Source organism: Chinchilla lanigera, unplaced genomic scaffold (genome assembly GCF_000276665.1).
Source record: "Chinchilla lanigera isolate Chin_1 unplaced genomic scaffold, ChiLan1.0 scaffold00049, whole genome shotgun sequence".
Taxonomy (NCBI): Eukaryota; Metazoa; Chordata; class Mammalia; order Rodentia; family Chinchillidae; genus Chinchilla; species Chinchilla lanigera.
In genome coordinates this window covers 12,469,275-12,491,338 of record NW_004955450.1, presented here as the reverse complement: position 1 = coordinate 12,491,338, position 22,064 = coordinate 12,469,275, and the positions used below count along the sequence as shown (strand labels likewise).

General features: G+C 47.8%; 1 protein-coding gene across 1 annotated transcript in view; it reads left to right on the top strand.

Moving 5' to 3' along the window:
* Tln2 (talin 2) overlaps positions 1-22,064 on the top strand; it is a gene marked incomplete in the record, with an annotated part of 349,184 nt that overhangs the window by 248,894 nt on the left and 78,226 nt on the right. The window contains 8 exon segments of the mRNA XM_005393813.2: positions 2,934-3,142; positions 4,205-4,324; positions 5,448-5,645; positions 6,722-6,861; positions 13,479-13,572; positions 15,229-15,318; positions 19,240-19,362; positions 20,647-20,790. Of these exon segments, the coding sequence (XP_005393870.1) occupies positions 2,934-3,142; positions 4,205-4,324; positions 5,448-5,645; positions 6,722-6,861; positions 13,479-13,572; positions 15,229-15,318; positions 19,240-19,362; positions 20,647-20,790 (1,118 nt within the window).

The following is a 22,064-nucleotide window of genomic DNA, read 5'->3' as shown; positions in this document are numbered from 1 at the left end:
ACTGAACTCCCGGGACGGTTTTGTGGAGGGCAGTGCGAGCATGAACATAGGACAGTCGCAGTGGCCCTGAGAACGTGGCTGTGAGTGCAGCCACACAGAGCAGTAGGTGCTCGCTGGACTGTCCAGCCCCTGGTGGCCTGTTTCCTCATCTGGATGATGAGGCTTCCTCTTCCTGCGAAATCCGATCCCTCCGAAGAGGATGCTTGATGTGCCTGGAGATTTCACAGAGAGGCCTTGCCAGAAAAGATGCTGGCTACACAAGCTGAGGCTTTAGGAGTTCAGTGATTCCAATTACTGCCTTGTAAAAATTGTCCGAGTCTATAAAAGACATTCCCGTAAGTGGTTTTTGCATAAATATGCCTTTTCTAACTGCAAAGATAAACATTTTCTTCTTCCAAATTCCTGTGCAGCTCAAGTAGAAATGGATTCGAGAGTCCAAATAATAAATGGGAAGACAAGAGAGAGGTGTGGAAGCCGTAGCCCTGACTGTTCAACGCTCAGTGCTAGGACCTCAGCCTCTCCTAAAACCTGCGGGAAACCGAGGCCAAACGAGAAAGCAGTCTAGACACCAGAGCTAATCAGCAGGGGCACAGCCAATGAGGGCTAATCACGTCTGCGAGTCCTCTGAACACCAACATCCTTTTAAGCATAAAATGGAATGGTTATTCTACTCGGCTTGTTTCTGCCCTAGCTTTGTTTACCTTTGTGTTTTATGGCATTAAAAAAAAAATTTTCACTTGTAATTCTTTCATTCCTCAAGCTAGGTGATGAACAGTAACGTGGCAGCTTTGTAATCTGCCTTGATAAGATTGTAGAGTTCATTCCTCTACGTGACACACACAGCATTCACATATCAGCAAGTCTGTGGCCACAAGCCTTGTTTCCCGGGCCTGGGGCTTTTCCCACTGACTGCTGTAGCGGGGCGCTGTGTCTGCAGTAACCTGAGGACCCTCCTGGTCCGTCTGTGCTGGCTCGGTGGAGCAGCCTTGGTGAAGGGCCAGCTCAGGGATCCCTGGGCAGACCACTCAGAAACGCTGTAGAAGACAGTTGTTTCCGTGCCGAGAGACTGGGCTGTGTGTGTTTTTCACACACATCTTGCATGTTCAGGCAGGAAGCCCTCACAGTTCTCTGTACCAAAAAGCTCTCTCAAGAGCATCAGAGCTGGAGGCTGGGGAACTGTGGAGCCGGTGCTGGTGCTCCCTGGGCAGTGTGTGAACAGGGCATTGCTAATGCCAGGCCTCATCCAGGAGACAGCCCCAGGGTACGCTGTCTGCGGTTCTTAGGTTCTTCTCCTCAGTGCCCGGTGCCTCTAAACTCCACCTTTTTCTTCATGTGCCACACACTCACTGGCATGTGGCTAGATTCATGCTGATTCTGCGTGAGGTGATGCTGTAGTTTTAAAGGTCTAGCTTAGAGTCATAGCTTATCTCCAGTCCTAGCGTCTGTTTAGAAGTAGATGTAAAGATAAATAGGCCCTTCCTAGAAGATACCCAACCAGCCATTCAATATGCTGGAAAGTGTTAAACATTATTGCCGAACTTTAAAACTGGGATGTGCTGGGATGCAACTGCCAGAGGGATTGAAGTTCAAGTGTTGGCTGGGACAGAGAGCAGCTGCGACTCTTAGACCTTGCTGGTGGAGCATGTGGCGGTAAAACTATTTTTGTAGGATCTCCAAAGGCTAAAGACACTTACTCTGTTACCCAGCAGTTCATGTAGGTTTGGGCCCATAAAGATCACTCCATATGTCCATCTGAATGTACGTCTTGGTTACTTTTTCATCGCTGAGGTAAAATATCTGACACCCATAAGTTAAAGGAGGAAAAGTTTATTTTAGCTCACAGTTTGCAGAGGTTTCGGTCCATACTCGAAGCAAGGCGGCGTGGCAGGGAAGGAGGGAGGCGGGAAGGAGCAAGCTTCCCTTTCTGTTTCTATCCCATCCAGGCTAGAAGCCTGTTGATTAGTGCCACCCACACCCAGGATGGGCCTTCCCTCATCTACACCCACAAGTGTGCTAAACCAACAAGTGGGCTAATCTAGCTATCACGCGCCCTTACTCCATTTTCATGTACCCGTATTCACAGAGCCAGCCAGCTCTGAGAAGCCCCGCCTATGCGAGCATGATGCTTTGGGGAGCATCCAGATACAAACTATAGCAGTGTAAGAACGTCCTTGGGATCTTTATTCATAATAACCCAAAGCAAAAGCCAACCCACATGTCCGTCGACAGAAGAATGAACAAAGAAATGCTGGTGTGTGTGTTCATATAATGGCATACACATGGCCAGCAGCAAGAATGAACTGCTACGGAACGTGGGCATGTCTCTCAGTGTGGTGATCAGAGAAAGAAACCAGACCCAAAGGCTACATACCGTGTGGTTCTGTTAACATTAACACAGATTTTTAAGAATAGTTAAAACTAGTGTAAAGTGACAGACACTATGTGACTCCTAGCATGGGAGGCATTGCCGGGCAAGGACGAGGTGGTGGTGGATATGTTACCGTGTCCACAAGCGTAGATTCACCGAGCTGCTCACATTTGTCCACTTGATCATATATATGTACATTACGGCTCAAGAAAGACAATTGTGAAGAAACATGAATTAAAATAACATTCCAGAGCTTAGCCATGGACACACCTGAGTACTTTCACCTGTATACCTGGTCCCATGTACCTGGTATTTTAGGTCTGGGGACACATGAGGCAGAGAGCAAAAAAAGCCGGAGGGATGTAGTCCCTGGCTTTGCATTGCTATCCTGTCTCTCTTGAATTGGCTCAGGGCCACTACTTCGGAGAGCACAGCAATTCAGATTTTATAACTATCAATCTGGAGCTCTCCCTGTGCCGGGCCCTGGTCCAGAGGCCTGTTGCAGAGTAAAACTATGACTGTTAGATGGAATCTAACAGCAAGTCTGGTGGCCTTCTTTCCCCAGGAGTTGCTGCTAGGGAAACAGCTCAAGCTCTGAAGATGCTGGCCCAGGCTGCCCGGGGAGTGGCCGCATCTACGAGTGACCCCACAGCCGCCCATGCCATGTTGGATTCTGCTCGAGACGTGATGGAGGGCTCTGCCATGCTCATCCAAGAAGCCAAGCAGGCCCTGATTGCACCCGGGGATGCAGAGAGTCAACAGAGACTAGCTCAGGTGAGGCTGGGGCCGGGGAGCGTGGGCATCCTCGATGTGCCTGTGTTGGCAGTCTGTCTCCGGGGCACGTGTTCCTGGTGTGAATGCTTGAATTCAGCGGGAGTTTTCAGAGCCTTCCAGAGAGTCCTAACCGTGCTGGTCGCACCGGATGCTCACACTTCTAAGTCTTAGTTCATAGTCAGCTGAGACTCTGGGGGACTTTGAACCCTGTCCTTGGGGGTGTAGGAGCCTGGTGGCAACATATCTGTGATTCATGCATTCCTCTTCTCAGCCCGGGAGGTGAGGTAGCTGTACAGGTTCCAGTCAGTCAGAAGTGTTTGCCTCTGACTTTCTGTTCCTCTTTGGGGGATTCTTAGCTACCTGATGAAATCGGTTGGCTAGGAACCACCTGGGGAAAGTTCTAGACATGGAGCTGGGGCCGAGGTGCTTTAGATGAACGGAGAGGACACAGGTCACCTTCAGAGACCAGACTTCAGTTGCCTTTTGACTGAGGATACCAAAGAGTGCAGACAGAGAGCCGCTTGGACATTCTTAAAAGGCAGCACCAGGTTGGTCTGGAAGGGCTCAAAGCGTCCGTTCGCACTCTGGCAGAATGAGACTCCCAGGTGATAACAGCGGAGGTTCACTGAGCCAGAACCAGCCCCAGGCCCAGCTAAGGGTGGTCTGAAGAACTCGAGGCCTACTTCTACCCCAGTCACCTTGGCAGGGTCCTCAAAATAGGAGATATTTCCACTGTTCTCTATAAGACACCTGTGTTTTGGAGCCTGACCTCACATTGGAGAACTCTGAGTCACAGAGCTGGGGTTCAGCCTGGCTTTGGGGACCAGGTGGGGTGTGGCGTATCACACGATGTTAACCCCCACGAGGGGTGGCAGTTTGCTTTTGGCCAAGAGACTGCGTGAGGTGGCTTAATTCAGTAAGCAGCGTAGGCTAGATGCTGGTAGGTGATTTCCATGCCGGTGTCTGCTCTGCATATTTTGGCTGCTCATTTCCAGCAAATGCGCGAGAATATTTGTCCTGAAAGTCATTTTCTTGTGCTGCTTCTCTCCCTGCATTATCCAGGTGGCCAAAGCCGTCTCACACTCCTTGAACAACTGTGTGAATTGCCTGCCTGGGCAGAAGGATGTGGATGTGGCCTTGAAGAGCATCGGGGAATCCAGCAAGAAGCTGCTGGTGGATTCGGTGAGAAGTTCTTGGCTGGAAAGGGGGGTCTGGGGGAGCCCCAAGTGCGAATGAGTCTTCCTCCTTCCTTGGGATCTCTCAGCAGCTGACACTCCCCTTCAGAGCACTATCTTTCCTGCCAATTTTCCTTCCCCTTGTTTTGCTTTCTGATCAGCACATTTTCCAGGTGGAGCTTTTAAGGTTTATATCTTCTTTGAGCTCATGTTCCTACTTGCTTTTCGGTCATCCAGAAGAGACAGGCGAGGGTGTGTGATTCCCTAACCACCTAGCACATGCTAGGTAGTGACAGCCGGGTGATGGAGGAGTGTGTGTGTGTCTGTGATTCACTGGGAGAGCAGGTAGTCACAGGAATTCCTTCTTGGGGCCACGGATTATAAAGAAGAGTTTGTGCTGTTCATCTTTGTGTCTTCCCTGGGCAGGTATGCAAGCTTTGTATGGGGTTGGCTAATGGGGTGTGGCTTAGTCTCAGGAACTTTTTACTAATGGTAAAAACTCTGCACATGGCACTTACATTCTGTAAAAAAAAAGTTATTAAAGATTTAGTAAAACAATATTGATGGCTATTAGTCTGGAAGAACATGACTTAAAGTTGGCTAGCAGCAGGCTTTTAGTTCTAAAAAGCTAAAACTTTGGAGTTTCCATCTCAAAAGAGGCAAAAAGAGGGTGGTGGTCCAGGACATGGATCCTGGAGTGAGGATGCTTGGGTGTGAGTCCTGTCCCTGTCATTCAGGTTAGTGTGACCCCCAAGGATAGCTGTTCTTACCATAATCAGACATGCACTGTCTAACTTTGAGTGGGTGGTCCGTGAAGGTGGGTGGGTGGGTGGATGGATGGATGGATGGGTGGATGGATGGATGGATGGATGGATGGATGGATGGATGGATGGGTGGATGGATGGATGGATGGATGGATGATGGATGGATGGATGGAAGGAAGGGTAAGGGGATGGATGCAGATGTCCTGAAGATCAAATTCAACATGGGTTCACACCACACGCGGCCTCTCAGTCTTGATGAGTCAGAAACACATCCCTGGGAAGTCTTCCCTCAGTCCACAATACTCTCCTTTATCCCTCTCGTTGCAAGGTGTAACTTCTCACAGGGTGTGCCTTCTGTCCCCGTAGCTACCTCCGAGCACAAAGCCTTTCCAGGAAGCCCAGAGCGAGCTGAACCAGGCAGCAGCCGATCTAAACCAGTCTGCTGGGGAAGTCGTCCACGCCACCCGGGGCCAGAGCGGGGAGCTGGCCGCAGCCTCGGGAAAATTCAGTGATGACTTTGATGAATTCCTTGATGCTGGCATTGAGATGGCTGGCCAGGCGCAGGTGAGCGTGGAGGTGGCCCTCTGAACTGGCCTGAGCCTCTCCCCCTCTGATAACTACCTACCCTGGAGGGCCCAGGGGGCGATGAGGAATACAGAACCTGCAGACAGGCCACAGTACATTCCTTTTGCTGCTTAAGATGCGCCAAGACCTCACAGGATTGGCATCCCCAAAGATGCTATCGGCCTGTGTGTGAAGCGCTCGTGGTGATGAGGAGTAACTTTTCCCACGATCCTCCAGCAGAATGCATCCTTTACTTACGCCATTCCGAAGGAGGGGAGGAGGAAGGAGAACGTTCAGCAGAGACGAGGAAGGCTCTTCGAATGTGGGATAATCGAGTAGATATATGCACTTAGGATCTAGTGGGCTCATTTGAGTAGACTGTCGGTAGTACTGAACGATTAAATGTCAGATGATGAAATGTTAGCTCTTGTAGACAAACAGGTAAGGCTGGATAAGCCCCTTGTTTAGAACAGGAGAACAGGACTGGTCTGGTGTCAGCTTGCCAGGATGTTGTCTTCTGAGCTCCTGTGAACTCTAAAAGAGCTATACGGGGTTTTTCTTCCTCTGTTATCCACAAATGGTTCTCAGATGGCAAGCCAGGTGAGCAACGTGTCCCTTCCCGGGGCAGAAACTTCTGGGAATGCTCTCTGCTCTGACTGCGGAGACAGTGCCAGTCATTTGTGCCAGGCCGAGATGTGCAAGCTACTTGACAACTCCAGCATTGTTGAGCAAGATGCTGGAACTGTTGGCTGGTCTGTGCATTGCTGCAAGTGGCTCGCTCCCCTCCTCCTCCTCCTCTCTTAATGCCTCCACTTGTGAGATAGCACAGCTCTGGATCACCCACTTGGGCATGGGTTCCTTTCCCTGCTGCATGCTTCTTGCTGTCAGCATCTGTTTGGGGAAGGGCAGACGCTAGTCTGTGTCTCAGTGAGTTAGGCATCTGCAGATGGATAGGGCCTAATGTCATCTAAACAGATAACTTGCCTGCCCTTCAGGATGCTGTTCCTAACCCTCTGAATGCTTCCTGGGAGAAATAGACAGTTGCTGGTGACACTGGCTCTCTCTTGACTTTGCAGACGAAAGAAGACCAGATCCAAGTGATAGGCAACCTGAAGAATATCTCTATGGCATCCAGCAAGCTGTTGTTAGCTGCCAAGTCTCTCTCCGTAGATCCAGGAGCTCCTAATGCGAAAAACCTTCTGGCTGCAGCTGCAAGGTAAGAAAGAGACAGTGCGTTTAAACAGTGCGTCTGCAGTTTGAAGGAGGAGCCCAGCGTCCTGCCGCCTTTGCAGAGCAAGGAGTCAGAACTGTTCTTACGTTGTTGGAGCTAGAGTCCGGGGTGATCGAGCCTCATCTTTTTTAAACTGTCTCATTTCCAGGACTTGCATTTTCTCTCTGCTCATGCAGCCTCTTCAGCACAGCCTTGCTTAGGCTTAGGGCTCTGTTGGCTTGTAAACAAGAGGACTTAAAGAGATTTTTGTTAAAGTGGTGTTATATCTTTCAGCTCATGAAAAGTAACATGTGCTTGTTGAAAAGGAAATACAGCAAACTAAAGAAGAGAACAGTGCTCAAAAGCCGTTCAGCAGGCATTTATGCAGCACCTACTTTGTACCTGGCACCGGCCAGGGTTTGAATGAATTTTGCGTGTTCCGTCTGTCACGGGTGGAAGAGCTCCAGTTTAGGATGAACGGGGTGGCGGTGGAAGAGAACTGGTCTTAAACTAAATTAAAAGGTGAATCTGACATTGGCATGATCTCACTGCTGTCCTTTCCTGCGGCTTTCGCCCGGGGAAGTAACATCATTTCTTCTCCCCGCCCACCACTGTGGCACTTCCCTTCAATAACCGGTTAGAGGAGCAGCTGCAGTGACAGCCAGGAGGAGGGGAGGCTTTCGTGAGGTTTTTGTGGGGTGCAGATGTTTTTCATCATTGCTCGCCGTGGTGTTACTTTTAGGAAAGCTGATGAGATGGAACATTAAAGTGGAGACCACTAGGTGACATAGAGTCATTGGAGCCCTTTTCAAATGTACCACGGTGCTTGCTTTTTATTATTAATTTGGTTTTGTTTATTCACCTTCTTCTTAGCATATCTTTAAGTTGTCTGAGTCAAGAGATCTAAATTCTAATCCAAGCTTTGATACTCACTCACCCACATTGCTACCATCCCTTGGCCTGTCTGATCTCTAGAGAGACCGTGAGCTATACCACCCTTAAGCTGTCGCGGTGCCGACAGTTAGATCCTGTCTCTTGGCCCCGCTTGGCTTACAGTGATGTTGGTTTTTATCTCACGTGTGGTGGAGGCTCAGACAACATCAGAGGAGTTCCCTTGCAAACCCTGGAGTTCTTCATTTAGTCACGGGCGATGCATTTGAGCTGCAAATGCTAGCTAGAGCCGCCAGGGGATTGGAAAATTCCCTTCCCATCTTCCCACTTCTACCCAGGCCTGCTTTGTGATCGTTCCTGGACACAGGTGTCCGCCCCTGGTCGGGGGAGTGGGCACAAGGACCGTCATGGGGCTGAGGTCCTCCTGCTGGGCAGCTGTTTCTGCCATAAAACTCCCCTCTTGACTGCTGCCTTCTTCCTGTGAGGAGCCTCTGGATGAGGCAACTATCGGTTCTAGGTATCTGAACCCAGACGTTTCTCATTTTCTTTAGTTTTTTGTGTCATTTCCAAATGACGTTTTCCAGCTTGCAACACGTTGCTCGCTTTCTTAACTGCAAGAAGAGGGGGAGAATATAAATCGGCCTTTTAAAAGCCAGATATCACAGCCGGGGAAGGCGTGGTGCTGGGCCGGAGCTCCGCGTCTCCGCGGGCCCCCTGGTGGTGGCACTGGGGACGGGACCTGGCACCCAGGTGGGAGAGCGCTCCAGGCCTCCGTCCTGTCCTGGCTTTCCGAAGCTGACGGAGCTCCCAGCCTGAGGGTTTTATTACCAAGCAAGCCTTGCGAATTCCTCGTGTGGAAATGACTGTCTGAGATAGGCCTGGTGCAAGAAGATGCTGGCACCTTCTCCAGTTTCTTGGCACGTTTTAGTAACTTCTGCGCCCTGGGGCGGGTTCCCAGAGGAGATCCCAGCCTGGCTCGGTAGGTCAGGCAAGCTGCTGTTGCGCTGCAGAGCACTGCGGGTGGGGTCCCTTCATTCCTGCTGTCCTTCTTCCATGAGCCCATTACTCAGGTGTTTATCACGCGCACGTCCCCAGCTCAGCCCTGTCCTGCGCCCGTGTCGCTAGCCTTGAGCCCCTTGCTCTTGGGGGCTCTGTGGGAAAAGAGGTTTGCTTCTGAAGAAAAAGCAGGGTATGTCCTTTTCCTCAGAGCTCAGTTCAGCCTCCAAGCCTAGGGACCTTCAGGGACCCCTGGGTCCCAGGGTGCGATGCCTGGGGAGAGGAAGTGCTGTCCTGTCTGAATCCAGCTTGCCCTCTTTATATTCCGCTGGTGAGGCACTGACAAGTTGGCTGAGGGCGGAGAGCGCTTGTCAGCCATTCTTCACCCTTTCCCTCTACCAGGTGCTGGCCTGGTGCCCCCTGAGTGTAACAGAGGAAACCCCAAACCAGCCTGCCGCTGCACGGCGGAAACCGTGCCCTCCGGATGAGCACCTTCGCCTGCCAGTGGTGCTTACGCCGTTGCCACCTGGACCAGAGGGACTGCAGGGCGGCCACGTGCGACCCTCCCCGCTCTCAGCTGCTCCGGTGTCCCCGAGGCCCCCCCGGGAGCCCACATGAGGCTCCTGCGCACTCAGCTTCCCTTCTTCGTTATTTGCTCAGGTTCCTGCTGAGAGGCTTCCTCCATCTTCAGAGAGGAGAAAGGGTGATGAGCAGAGAGCGTGAAGCAGGGAGGGCCTCTACTGCATAAAATAGAAAAATATCCGTGGGGCCATCGCTCTCTTCTAGAACATTCTCTCCCCTTCAGCTAAGTCAGGATCTCACCGGGGCCTGACTGCTAATCGTGCCCCTGAGCTCTTCCCTCGGGTTCAGGTTAATTCTCTTCCGCGCACTCCGTGAGTCCCTGCGTTCACCTGGCCTCTTGTTCGGGGACTCGTCCTGTGCCGTGTGGTGTTGTGCCCCGATATCTGCTCTCTGCACCCGCTTCTCATGTCATGTGTCCCCTTGTCTTGCCTCTCCAACTGAATTGTGAATAGCTTGCTGTCCAGGCGAGGCTGAAGGTGTGTCATTTAATCTCCATTCCTTGGCATGATCGGACCTGGGGAATACTTGGTGGATTTCATCAGCCTTCAGGAAGGGAGCTGTCGTACTGCTTTCTTTTCTTCTCCAAACGCCTTCTGAGGTGGTTTCTTTTTCCTCATAGATAATGAAAAGCACTGATTATCTTCTGTCACCCAAGCTCCATATGTATTTACAGTGCCCAGCCAAAACTATCAGATTGCACTTAAATCAATTCAGTATCTGTGGACACCAAATGATTTTTAGTTTAGAAAGCCCCTTTTAGGGGCTGGGGATTTAGCTCAGCAGCACAGTGCCTGCCTGGCAAGCGCAAGGTCGTGAGTTCGATTCCTGGTCCCGGAGGAAAAACAAAAAACAAAAACAAATATTTAAAAAAAAAAAAAGCCCCTTTTAACCTCTGAGGTTTAAAAACCCAGTTTTAAAAATATGCCTAGATAAAGAGTAAGATAAAAGAAAATGTTACTCGCCGTGTGTGGTAGTGCATACCTATAATCCCAATATTCTGAGAGGCTGAGGCAGGAGGATTGCAAATTCAAGCCCACCCTGAGCAATTTAGTGACTTAGTGATATCTTGTCTCAAAATGAAAAAGGGTGGGGTTGAGGGGGCCGCTCAGTGTGAGGGCCGTAGGTCACAGTATTGGGGGGAAAATGCTATCTGTAAATTGAAGTTACGATCATGTAACCTTTTAATCAAATCTTTAAAAGTACACTTACATAGTTGTGAACTTTTTTAAAAAAATGTGGAAAAAGTAGAAGTAACTAGACCAGGCATAGTTGATTTTACATAGAATGCAGGATCTGCTAATTTTTGTCACTTTTAAGTTACAAAGTAAATTGATCAAATTATAATTTTTATCTTTTTGAGACAGGGTCTTGCTGTACAGTTCAGGCCAGCTGTGAGCTCACACTGAGTCCCAGGCTGGTCTTGAACTTGTAACAATCCTCCTGCCTCAGCCTCCCAAGTGCTGGGATTACAGGTGTGCACCACCACGCCTGGCTCAAATTATAATTTTTAGATGTATTGAAACTTTTGTTAAAAAGTAACGTTATGCACTCACTTTTAACATTTTATATGGGTCATTTTGTTGTTTTTCTGTGCATACACATATGCTTAGTTTTATAATGATGGGCTTATACCATTTATACTATTTTATAAATTGTGTGATAATTATATATCTTGACTATTCTATGACATTAGTGATATGCAGCACACTATAGCTTTTAATGGTCCCCAAACTCTGTTGTGGAATGTACCTTTTTTTATCAGTCCTTTACTGGTTTGGGTTACTGTCATTTAAAACGTAAAAATACGATCTTTCATTGTCAGGTGTATATAATCATTTGACTCCGGGCCACTTAGTGTATTATTTAGCTGTGTAATCTAGACTCTAAAATGAGTTACAAGGATCTAAATAATGCAGTTTTGTCGTGAATCAGTTATCCAAGGGGCTCGTTTAGACACCAGATGCTTTGCTGACATTTTTATGGATAATCAAATCTACAGAAGAGTTGGAGGAATAGGAAAGCTGGCAGCCTCCCCACAAGTGTGTGTTCTCTGGATCCACCAATTATAAACACTTGGTTTTTAGATGGGCCAATCATTACACAGAAACTAGAGTTAAAAAAAAAAACAGCAGTCCCATTTATGGAGAAGTAAATAAATGGGCGGTGGCTGTGATCCGTGGAAATCCACTCCAGGTGATCATTTGTCACAGGGGCGGACATGCGCCGCCTAGTGTTATGGAGATACTACCAGCCTGTCCCCTCTGAGGTGGGTCTGGGGGCTGCTGGAAAGGACACGGTGCTGGGCTGCGTGGGACACACCCACTGTGTACATCCTAGACCGTGCCTCCGGGGTTGCTGGAGCCGGGGATGTCTTGCTGTCTCCCTTGTTTCTGTTCCGTTTTGCAACATAGAGAACGCAGGGCTCCTGCTGACACGCTAATGAGCACTTTCCCCACGTAGACCAGCCCCCGAGTCAGACTTAGAAAAACTATTTTGGGCTGCTTTCTTGAATTCAAGAATCTTCTTCTTCCGCCCATCCCCCCGGCTGTATTTAACATGGAAAGCAGTATCTCACCGGATAATTAAGCTGATTGCCTTGTGCCTGGCAGCATCTTTTTTCCATCTAATTGGATATTCTGTGGGAAGCGGTACAGTCAATTTAATAAAATGAGGAATCTTCTCTGTGAGACAGTGTTCGTGATCAACCGCAGTGTGCACACTATTTTTATTTTGTTTGTTTTGAATTGCCCTTTAGCTGTAGTGGTTAGGAAATGTGAATAGAATTGAGAACCTTCCATGGTCCTGCAGAAAGGGCTGTGGGTCTGACCCTGGAGCCACGTGAATGGACGTGTGTTTAGGTCTTGTTTTTGTGCCTTTTCTGTAGTGCCCCCCCCAAGTTATCTCTCAGATTTTCACTTATAAAATACAAGTTATTTCTAATTGATGTGTAATATTGTACATATTTGTTGGGTGCAGTGTGATAATTTAACACCTGCGTACAGTGTATAATGACCAACTCAGCCTATCTGTTTCCTCAGTTAGAATTTCTGTGTTTAGATTTATTCTCACCCAACAGTAATGAAGAGTGTGATGCTGGTGAAAGGTTAGACAGGTCAGTGGGACGGAATAAAGTAGAGGTCGGCTCACACGGATGTGGGTGGTTCATTGTCAATAAAGTTGAAAAAGCAGTTCAAGGCACAAAAAATAGTCTTTTCAGCAAGTGGTGCTGGAACAGTTGGACTTCCGTGTGAAAGGAAGATGCCTCAGCCCAGATCGCGTATCTTACCAAAACAATCCAAAGTGAACATTACTTTCTGCCTTGTCCAGATAGGAAATCCTCGTGGTGTAGGAAAAACTCTGGGCTGCTTCGTAAATGCTAGAAGCACATGTGAAGTCGTACAGCAGGTGCTTATTTATCCCTCTTAGTGTTAATGAAGAAAAAATAGCTATTTTGAAGAATTAATTTGGGAAGGCTGCTCAGAGCTAGTTATTCCTACAGAATTTACTGAGAAATAGAGATTTCAAAGTCGTGGGCACATTTTGCTCTTTGTCTTCTATTGCAAAAATGTCCAAAATAAGCTGGACATTGTGGTGCACATCTGTAAGTCCAGCTACTAGGAAGGCTGAGGCAGGAGGATTGTAAATTCAAAGATGGCCTAGGAAACAAGTATGGAGGCCCTGACGTTAAAATAAAAATTGAAAAACGCTAAAGATGTAACTCAGTGCTCCTCGGGTGTGATCCTGAATGCTACCCCAACCCCCAGTACAAAGTACACAGAAGCTCTCTAAACCACCCTTGCTTAGGTAATCTTAATCACCCTTTAAGCTTTTAAGGAAGGAGCTTGCAAGCACTGTTGATACGATCACTTTGCTGTTTGTGTTTCTTATCAATACATCAAAAGCTAGTCCTCATTGAACTAGTAGAGCCCTTAAGGGTAACTCAAGTGAATGATACGAACAAAGCAGGGCTTCTGGTTTTATCTTTAGTGAGTATGAATTTCGGGTTGTTTAGGGCCTGTGAGAGCGGTCTCACGGAGACCCCAGCCTAAATAGTGAGTTAATTGTGTCTTCGGTGAACCTGCTAAGCACTGTTAGGGAAATGACTGAGGTCTGTCAAATAAACAAACGCACACCCTTTTCTGCGTCTGTTGCAGAGCAGTGACGGAGAGCATCAACCAGCTGATCACCTTGTGCACCCAGCAAGCCCCGGGGCAGAAGGAGTGCGATAACGCCCTGCGGGAACTCGAGGTGGGTCCCTGCCGAGGCTGCCGAGGCTGGAAAAGCAGCGTGTGCTCCTGTCTTTCCCTACACGCCTAATTTTCTAGCTTCTGTGCTGTGTCTACCTTACCTGAGAGAGTGTTGGGGTCAAAGTCCCAATCTAGGTGGGAACTGGAGAAAATTAGGTCTGGTGGGGATTACCGTCACTGCTTCCGTTTTCCCCACAGGCTGACATTTCTTTTGTGAAAGGATGCTTTATTTCAAACAGGAAAAGACCTGTGGTATTGGGTATAGGCTGCTGATAAGCAGTCATTGCCTCGTTGGAAAGATGATTCTGGTACACTCGGGACAGTAGAGGCTGAGACAGGTGTCCCTGTCAGTAGAAACGATTTCCTCATCTGTTTTCTTCTGTAACCTGTAGGGACCATTGGAGCCAAGGACGGACGCCAGAGTCGAGGAGACTGCGGGGTCCTAGTGGCCTCACACATATTTGTGGGTGCTTCTTAGTTAATCCTCCATCGTGGACTTGTAATTGAAAACCCCACGAATGCTTATAGAATGTGTGTGCTTAAACATACCGTCAGTGTGGCCACCTGTGTGTAACGCAGGCCTCACCCGTGGAGGTCCTGTGGACGCTGCCCAGTGCTTATCTCAGTAGCCATGGAGTGGTTGTACCCAGTGTTCTTTTGCTGTCTGGGTGATTGGCTTGGGTCAGGCATGGTGGGAGTGCCCAGGGCAGCTTCTGCAATGTCCTTCACTGCCAGAATTAGGACTGATTCGTGATTTCTGGTGCTAAGACACTTGGATGATCCTAGCCAGGGAGTGAGCTGAGGTCTTCACTGAGATGAGCTCCTTCTTTTCCCTCCCCTCTTTTCCCTGGTGTGTTTAACTGGAGGGCTCGGCAGTTCGCATTGCCTGCCTCACCCTGTGTAACTCAGACGACGCTGTCTTTCTGTCGGCTGTGCGGGGTCCTCACGCACGGTCTCCGGTTGGGGAAGACTGCACAGATACACCCCAGGCTCGCTCGCCCCGAGTTACTGCACAGGTGATGAGCCTAGGTTGCTGTAACAAGAGAGCGAGTGATGGTTTCAGGGCAGAGGCAGAGAAACTGGCTATTTCCATTTCCTCGATGGGGACCCAAGCAAGCACGGGCATCCTCCTCTTGTCCTGTGAAAAATAAAAACAAAATGGGCCGTCCCAGAGGGCAGCCTGAAAGATTTACCATCTGTCATGCCTTCTCATCAGAAAGTCCCAGAATGGAAATACTACAGGTTCTTATTAGTTATGAAGAAATAAATGAATGGACCCTTGGAACCTAAACCCCTTCAGGTTATCCAGCAGAGAAATTATGTTAATTTACCATGAATATGTTGCCTTGCATTAAGTTTGAAATTTCTTTAAGACAAAACAAAACACAAAACTTACTCTTCTATAAATACTATGGTTCTCCAGAACCAAACCAAGAGGTTCTCGTGTCTGGCAAAGCTAACCTGGAGTACCCCCTGCCCCAGCGGTCCTGGGTTTGTAGCAGTGAATCTGATCTCAGTGCTTCCTAGAATCTCAGTACATGAACAGGCCTTTCCAGAGTCTTACATGGAGAGGGGCAGCTAGCGGTTGGCGTTTCATGATGACTTGCTCTCATTACATTCCCGTAGTTCCCGTTTTAAGTCGTGTTCTCCTTTGCAGACTGTCAAGGGGATGCTGGACAATCCCAATGAGCCTGTTAGTGACCTGTCTTACTTTGACTGCATCGAGAGTGTGATGGAAAACTCCAAGGTGAGCCTGTGTGTGCGGTAACCCAGATGTTCACACTGCTTTTCAGGTGGGGAAAGATGGACGTGTGCTTTGTACGCATCTGCCAGTGGCCGCTATGTGGTAAAGCCTTGTGGTGGATCCCTTCTCAAACCTTAGGGTACATCGGAATCCAATTTGCTGGGCTCCATCTCCAAGTTTCTGACTGGTAAATGTGAGATGTGGCTGAGATTATGTATTTCTGAGAAGCACCAGGTTTCAGCCCTGTGGTCTTGGAAGCATACAGCCTTATTCCTTACCGTTCAGTTTGGTGGGGGAAGTCTGCAAAGACTCGTTAGTGGAACAAGGAGGAGGAGAAATAGCTGTTGAGAAACGCTGATCTGTGTTAATTATGTCAGTGTATTCTGAGAGAATCTCAAAATCAAAAAGTGACCAGACATACTAGTGACATAAATGGGTATGGAGCTATGGTGATCTGGCCTTGCACCTGGGTGCTTATTTATATTACTTTAACGTTAGTGTTGGGGGAGCATAGGTATTGGTGATGTCAGGAAGGCTTGCTTTGTGTTGGGCTAAGACTGGAAGTTCCTCAGTCCAGCATCTTTGTAGAATAACAGAGTGAGGTGGGGGGGGGCGGTGTATGTTTTATATACTTAGATCCAAAGAAATGGTATTTTCTTAGAGAGGAATGCAGAGTTGGGAGCAAGGTAGAAAGTCAGTATACTTGATACTGTACATAGAAGACCCCAGAAACTCCACTAAAAGACTGCTAGATTTAATAAGCAAATTCAGTAGCATAGCTGAATACAAAGTCAGGACTCAGAAATCAGTAGTCTTCCTGTATATGAATAACAAACTCATTGAGAAGTTAGGGAAAGAGCACCTTTCACAATAGCACCCCCAACAATGAAACACCTAGGAATCGGCCTGACAAAGGATATAAAAGATCTATATACTGAACACTATAGTACTCTGAAAAAGGAGATTGAAGAGGATATCAGGAAATGGAAAGATATCCCTTGCTCTTGGGTAGCAGGAACCAGTACAGTGAAAATGGCCATACTTCCAAAACTGTCATACAGATTTACTGCAATTCTGATCAAAATTCCAATAGCATATCTCACAGAATTAGAGAAAACAATCCTAAAATTCATTTGGAACCAGAAGAGACCTAGAATAGCAAAGGCAGTTCTGGTTGAAAAAGGCAAGGCAGAGGGCATCACAATCCCTGATCTGAAATTATACTATAAAGCTGCTGTGATAAAAACAGCATGGTAGCCTGTAATCCCAACACTCAGGAGGCTGAGGCAGGAGGATCTTTGCAAGTTCGAGATCAACCTGGGCTACAAAGTGGTAAGCTCAAGGCCAGGCTGAACTGCATAGTGGGACCCTGTCTCAAAAAAGACCAAAAAAAAAAAAAAAAAAAAAAAAAAAAAAAAACAAACCCAGCATGGTACTGGCAAAGACAAAGACCTAAAGATCAATGAATAGATGAGAAGATGCAGACACAACTCCAGACGTACTCAGCCACCTTTTCTTGGTGCCAAACATATTTACTGGACAGAATTGGCCTCTTTATTAAATGATGCTAGAAGGCCGGGTGTGGTGGAGCACACCTGTAATCCCAGCACTCGGTAGGCTGAGGCAGGAGGATCATTGCAAGTTCGAGACCAGCCTGGGCTACAATCTGAGCTCACGACCAGCCTGAACTGCATGGTGAGACCTGTCTCAAACAGAGAAAAACAGATGGTGCTGGAAAAACTGCCTTGGCACTACCAAAGATTAAAATTGGACCCGTATCTTTCACCATGCAGTAAACTAATTTTGAAATTGATCAAAGTTCTATATAATTTTTTTTTTTTTTTTGGTACCGGGAATCTAACTCAGGACCTTGAGCTTGGCGGGCAGGCGCTGTGCCGCTGAGCCATCTCCCTGGCCCCAAATTTCTAAATATTAAAACAGAAACATTGTATCTGCTGGAACATAGACTAGGCAGAAATCTTGAAGACACTGCTGTAGGCAAAAACTATGAATCAAACCCTGATCACACAGGTACTATCACAAAGAACCAACAACTGGGATCTCATCTTATTAAAAAACTTCTGCACAGCAAGAGAAACCACCAACAGAGTGAAGAGACAACCTACACTGTGGGAAAAAAAATGTTTGCCAGCTGTTCTTCAGACAAAGGATTACCATCAAGAACATATAAAGAACTCAAAAAAGTCAGACCTCCCAAATTTAAAGATCCAACCCAGAAATGGGCATCTGAGATGAAGAAATACAAACAGCAGATAAATATATGAAAAAATGTTCAACATCACTGGGCATTCAAGAGATGCAAATTAAAATAACACTGAGATTCCATGTTACCCCAGAAAGAATAGCTATCATCAAGAAATCAACCAGTAACAAATGGTGGAGGGGCAGTGGTAGGGAAAGGTACCCTTCTCCACTGCTGGTGGGACTGTAGACCAGTGCAACCATTGTGGAAATCAGTGTTGAGATTCCTCAAAAACTAGGACTAGAGGTTGTGTTTGACCCAGCCATTCCCCTCCTGGGTACCTTCCTAAGAGAATTAAAAGCATCACACCACAGTGACGTGTGCACATCTATGTTTATAGTGGCACAGTTTGTAGTAGCCACTTCTTGAAAACAACCCAAGTGCCCATCAGCTGGTGAGTGCATGAAGAAGATGTGGGATATTTTTAGACACTGGAGTACACTGTGCCATAAAGAAGGATATGCTTGAGACATTTCTAGGAAAATAGATGTACCTTGAGTCCATACTCTTAAGTGAAATAAATCGGACACACATGTGTGAATACTGCACTGTCCCTCTGGTGTGAGATACTGAAAGTGTAAATAAGCACCAAAATATATTTTGAAATAGGAGGAAAATGTTCAAGTGAGGAAGGGAACGAGAGAGAGAGGAGGGAGAAGGGAAAGTAGGGAAAAGTTAAAAAAAAAGAGAAAAGAAGGAAAACATGGAAACAAAGCTTTGGAAATGGAGAGGGGTTGAAGGGAGGGCGGGGAAAAGCAAGTTATATCCTGGACAGATACACATTCTCTATGATGAATGTGATCCTTATGTATATCTAAAAGGCACCAATAAAATCTAAGGGGAAAAAAAGTATAGAAAAATTCCAACTTCTTTGTTTTGCAACTCTACATAAAACTACATTATTTTGTGTATATAAGCAATTTTAGGAAGTATATTGTGCTTACCTCTTCAAGAGGGCCATTGACAAATGAGTTCTGTGTGAGGTTTTAGACTGCAATATCACAGTCTCTTGTGATCCTGGAAAGTGTGACCTGCCCTCCAAGCATAGGCCTTCGAGCACCAGATTTGGGGTGGATTCTCTGTCTTTACCTGTATGACCTTTCATGTGACCTTTTACAGAGTATTTGAGTGCTCCGCGTTAGATTCTGAGACCAAAATCCTTTTCAGCTGTTATTTTGAAGACTGAAATAAAAATAACACCAATAGTTTTCAACGTAAGACAGAAATACTTAAAATATTCAGGAACCCTCTTTAAGAAAGATCAATTTAGTGAAAGATTCCCGGAAAGGTCCATCTCCTTTCAGGGTAGGACTTCAACTGTATAGCTCAATGGATGTGACTGTTCTGTTCTGGGAACTAATCATCCTCAGACTGCACCGTTTCCCCACGGGAGGTCTTATATGGAGTGCACTTTATTGCTAGCGTGCATTAACTGTATCTCTTTGGCATACAGACAACTTTTAGATGAACGGTTCATACTGTCCTTAGTTCTCTTTGTGGAGCAGAAATGGTATGACTCTTGGGGGAATCTCTTCTTAATGCAAGTAGAGGGGGGAAATGTTATTAATATTATTAATTAAGTGGCCTTGGAGTTAAAGTCACAAGCACAGCTTCCTGTAACAGAGCTCAACAGAAAATGTCACTGGTTATTTGCTTTGCAGGTTCTCGGCGAGTCAATGGCGGGGATTTCGCAGAATGCCAAGACCGGGGACCTGCCTGGCTTTGGGGAGTGTGTGGGGATTGCATCCAAGGCTCTCTGTGGACTGACAGAGGCCGCAGCCCAGGTAAGAGACAGATTGCAGTGCAAGCCTTCCGGGCTGATGTCCTGCGCCTCAGCGTGGGTACCAGGAGTGACCAGGCCCCTGTGTCAGGCGTGCAGAAGCTCCAGCTCCTTCTCCAAGCACCAGAGGCACCGTGGGAGAAGTAGTGGCATAGGCAGAGTGTCAGCCACCCGTCGTCAGCCCCAGCAGTGCAGGTCAGGCAGGCGAGGACAGTGAGTGTCACTGAACGGCACAGACCCAGCAAACGGGGTCAGAGGCCAACTGCTTTTTTACAGTCATTGTTATAGGTGAGTTGTTTCCATGGGAAAAAACAAGCATTGGATAATTAAAATTTCTGAGACTTTAGAATTGTGACATGTTAAGACATGTTGTTTTCAGGGTCTCAGAGAAAGAAAAATTAAACGCCGTCATGCAGACATGATTTGGCGTGGTCTTTGCTCTTCTTTGGCCGGTGCCTTTGCAGTAACTCCTGGAGTCCTGTGACTACAGCCTTAAAGACGACAGCGTGGACCTTGAAGGGCCGCGTCTCACTGACAGTTACCTTGAGCATGGAAGGTTTTCCTAAGATGTCCCCAAGAAACATCTCTAGTCTGGGGGGTGAAATTTTCCACCCTCATCCTTGCCTTCCATACTCAGGGAAAATACACTGGGGTCCCCATTCCTGCTTCCTAGTCCCTTTTCTCCCCGCTGTTGGGCTGCCACATCCAAAGAGGAAAGACTTCCCCTTGCAGCCTCTTGTCCGCTTGGAAGGCAAACGCTGTCTTTTTTCGGTTACATTTCCTGACCCATCTTATTCTTCTTACTGAATTATCAGGGCTCTTCCTGCTTTGGGGAATATCCAGGAAACCCTTGGGTAGGGGAGGCAGCAGGCGTGGCTGGCCCAGCGGGTCCACACCATGAGTCTACATCCACTTCTTCCCGCCTGCCTTGTCAGCCAGCCAGGGTCAGCCTCATGCTGAAGCCGATGTGGCCGTAGATGGCCACCAGGAGGAATAAGCGCCGCATCCTTCCTTGTCCAGGACACACAGAAGACTTGCTTGAAGGTGCTCTCTTAAGAACACGGAGGCTTTGTTTGCTCTAACTCACAGCAAACCCCTGCTGGCAAGTCAGGCTGGCACAGCCATGTCCATCACTACACGCTCCTTGGCAGAAGGGATGACATTACCCTGACCAGCTTGCACCAAGCAGAACCTAAGTCTGCCAGTCCCAAGTGTGGTTAGACTGCCGTCCCGCACCAGCTCACCCGGGAGCCTGCAGCCTGAGCCCTGGTTTTCTCTCTTTTTCTAGGCAGCATACCTGGTTGGCATCTCTGATCCAAACAGCCAGGCAGGTCACCAGGGCCTGGTGGACCCCATCCAGTTTGCCAGGGCTAACCAGGCAATCCAGATGGCATGCCAGAACCTGGTGGACCCCGGCAGCAGTCCGTCGCAGGTAACCTGGGGTAATGTAGCGTGTGTGAGTCCTCGGGCTCCTCTAGGTGTGTTGTGGGAAAATGGAGAATTACTAAAGAATCCTGTCCTTTCAGAGCTTGCAGAGCCAGCTTAACGCAGCACTTAGTGGTCATGGAAAGTATTGCGGAATGTAGGGAAAGTAGAAATTTGCAGATGCTTAGTGATGGGTGCCAGCAGGCAGTAGGAGTGAAGGAATCCCAGGGACATTTGCCAGGAGTCTAGTGCTACGTCCCAAGGGTTTGTTTTGTGCTACCCTGTAAGGAATCGACGTGAGACCTGGTCTTCTACCCTTCAGCTCTTAGTTTCTTGGCCAGTGTATAGAAAATGCTCCTTTTGGAACAGGATGGCAAAACAGCACACACAAAGGAAGACGTGATGAGGCCTCTGAAGGAGCTGTCAGTTCAGAGAGCAAGGCCCTGAGCCAGGTCTAAGTCAGGGTCAGGATCCACTGCACACACAGCAGCCAGAGGGATTTGGAGGAAGAGCCGGTATGCGCGACATTCCGTGACACTCCCGCAGCCCGAGTGCCGTGGGTTCCCAGCCAGGTGTGGTGGTGCAGGCCTGTAATCCCAGCACGCTGGCTGGCTGCAGCAGGAGGATTGAAAGTTGAGCACAGCCTGGGCAACTTAGCATCTTAGCAAGGCTTTTATCAGAATTGAAAAGGGCTGGAGATATAGCTTAGTACAAAGGCTTTGGGTTCAGTTCCCATACCATAAAAAACAAACAAGCGAAAAAGCGTGTGCTAAAAGACAGAGCGACGGATATAGGCTGGCGGAGGCAGTCTTTTGCAAGTAGCATGTCCCCATACATGCCAAGAGCAGCCGTTCTTGAGGCAGAAGGATCTGTGTAAAAAGGCAACACAGGGAACACCTGAACCTAAAGCAGGCCTGGAGGTGGGGGTGTCAGTGCTCCTGCCCAGTTAAGGCCAGAGGGTGTGACCAACCTCAGCAAAGGTTGGAGGGAAGGCGCTCGGCAGACAGCACCCTGCAGCTGCAGAGGAAGTAGGCGTACCTTGACTGATTTCACTCAGGAGACCCGGGCTCTTCGATGTGGTGGCCCTTAGTGATATGTGGGTATTAGTCACTTGAAATGCATCTAGTCCGAATTGTAGTTGGCTATAAATATAGAAGGTACCTTGGATTTCAAAGACCTGGTATGAACCAAAACAGTATAAAGTTCATTCACAGTATTTGTACATTGATTTTATGATGAAATGAAATACTTTGAATATATTGAGTTAAATAAAATATATGA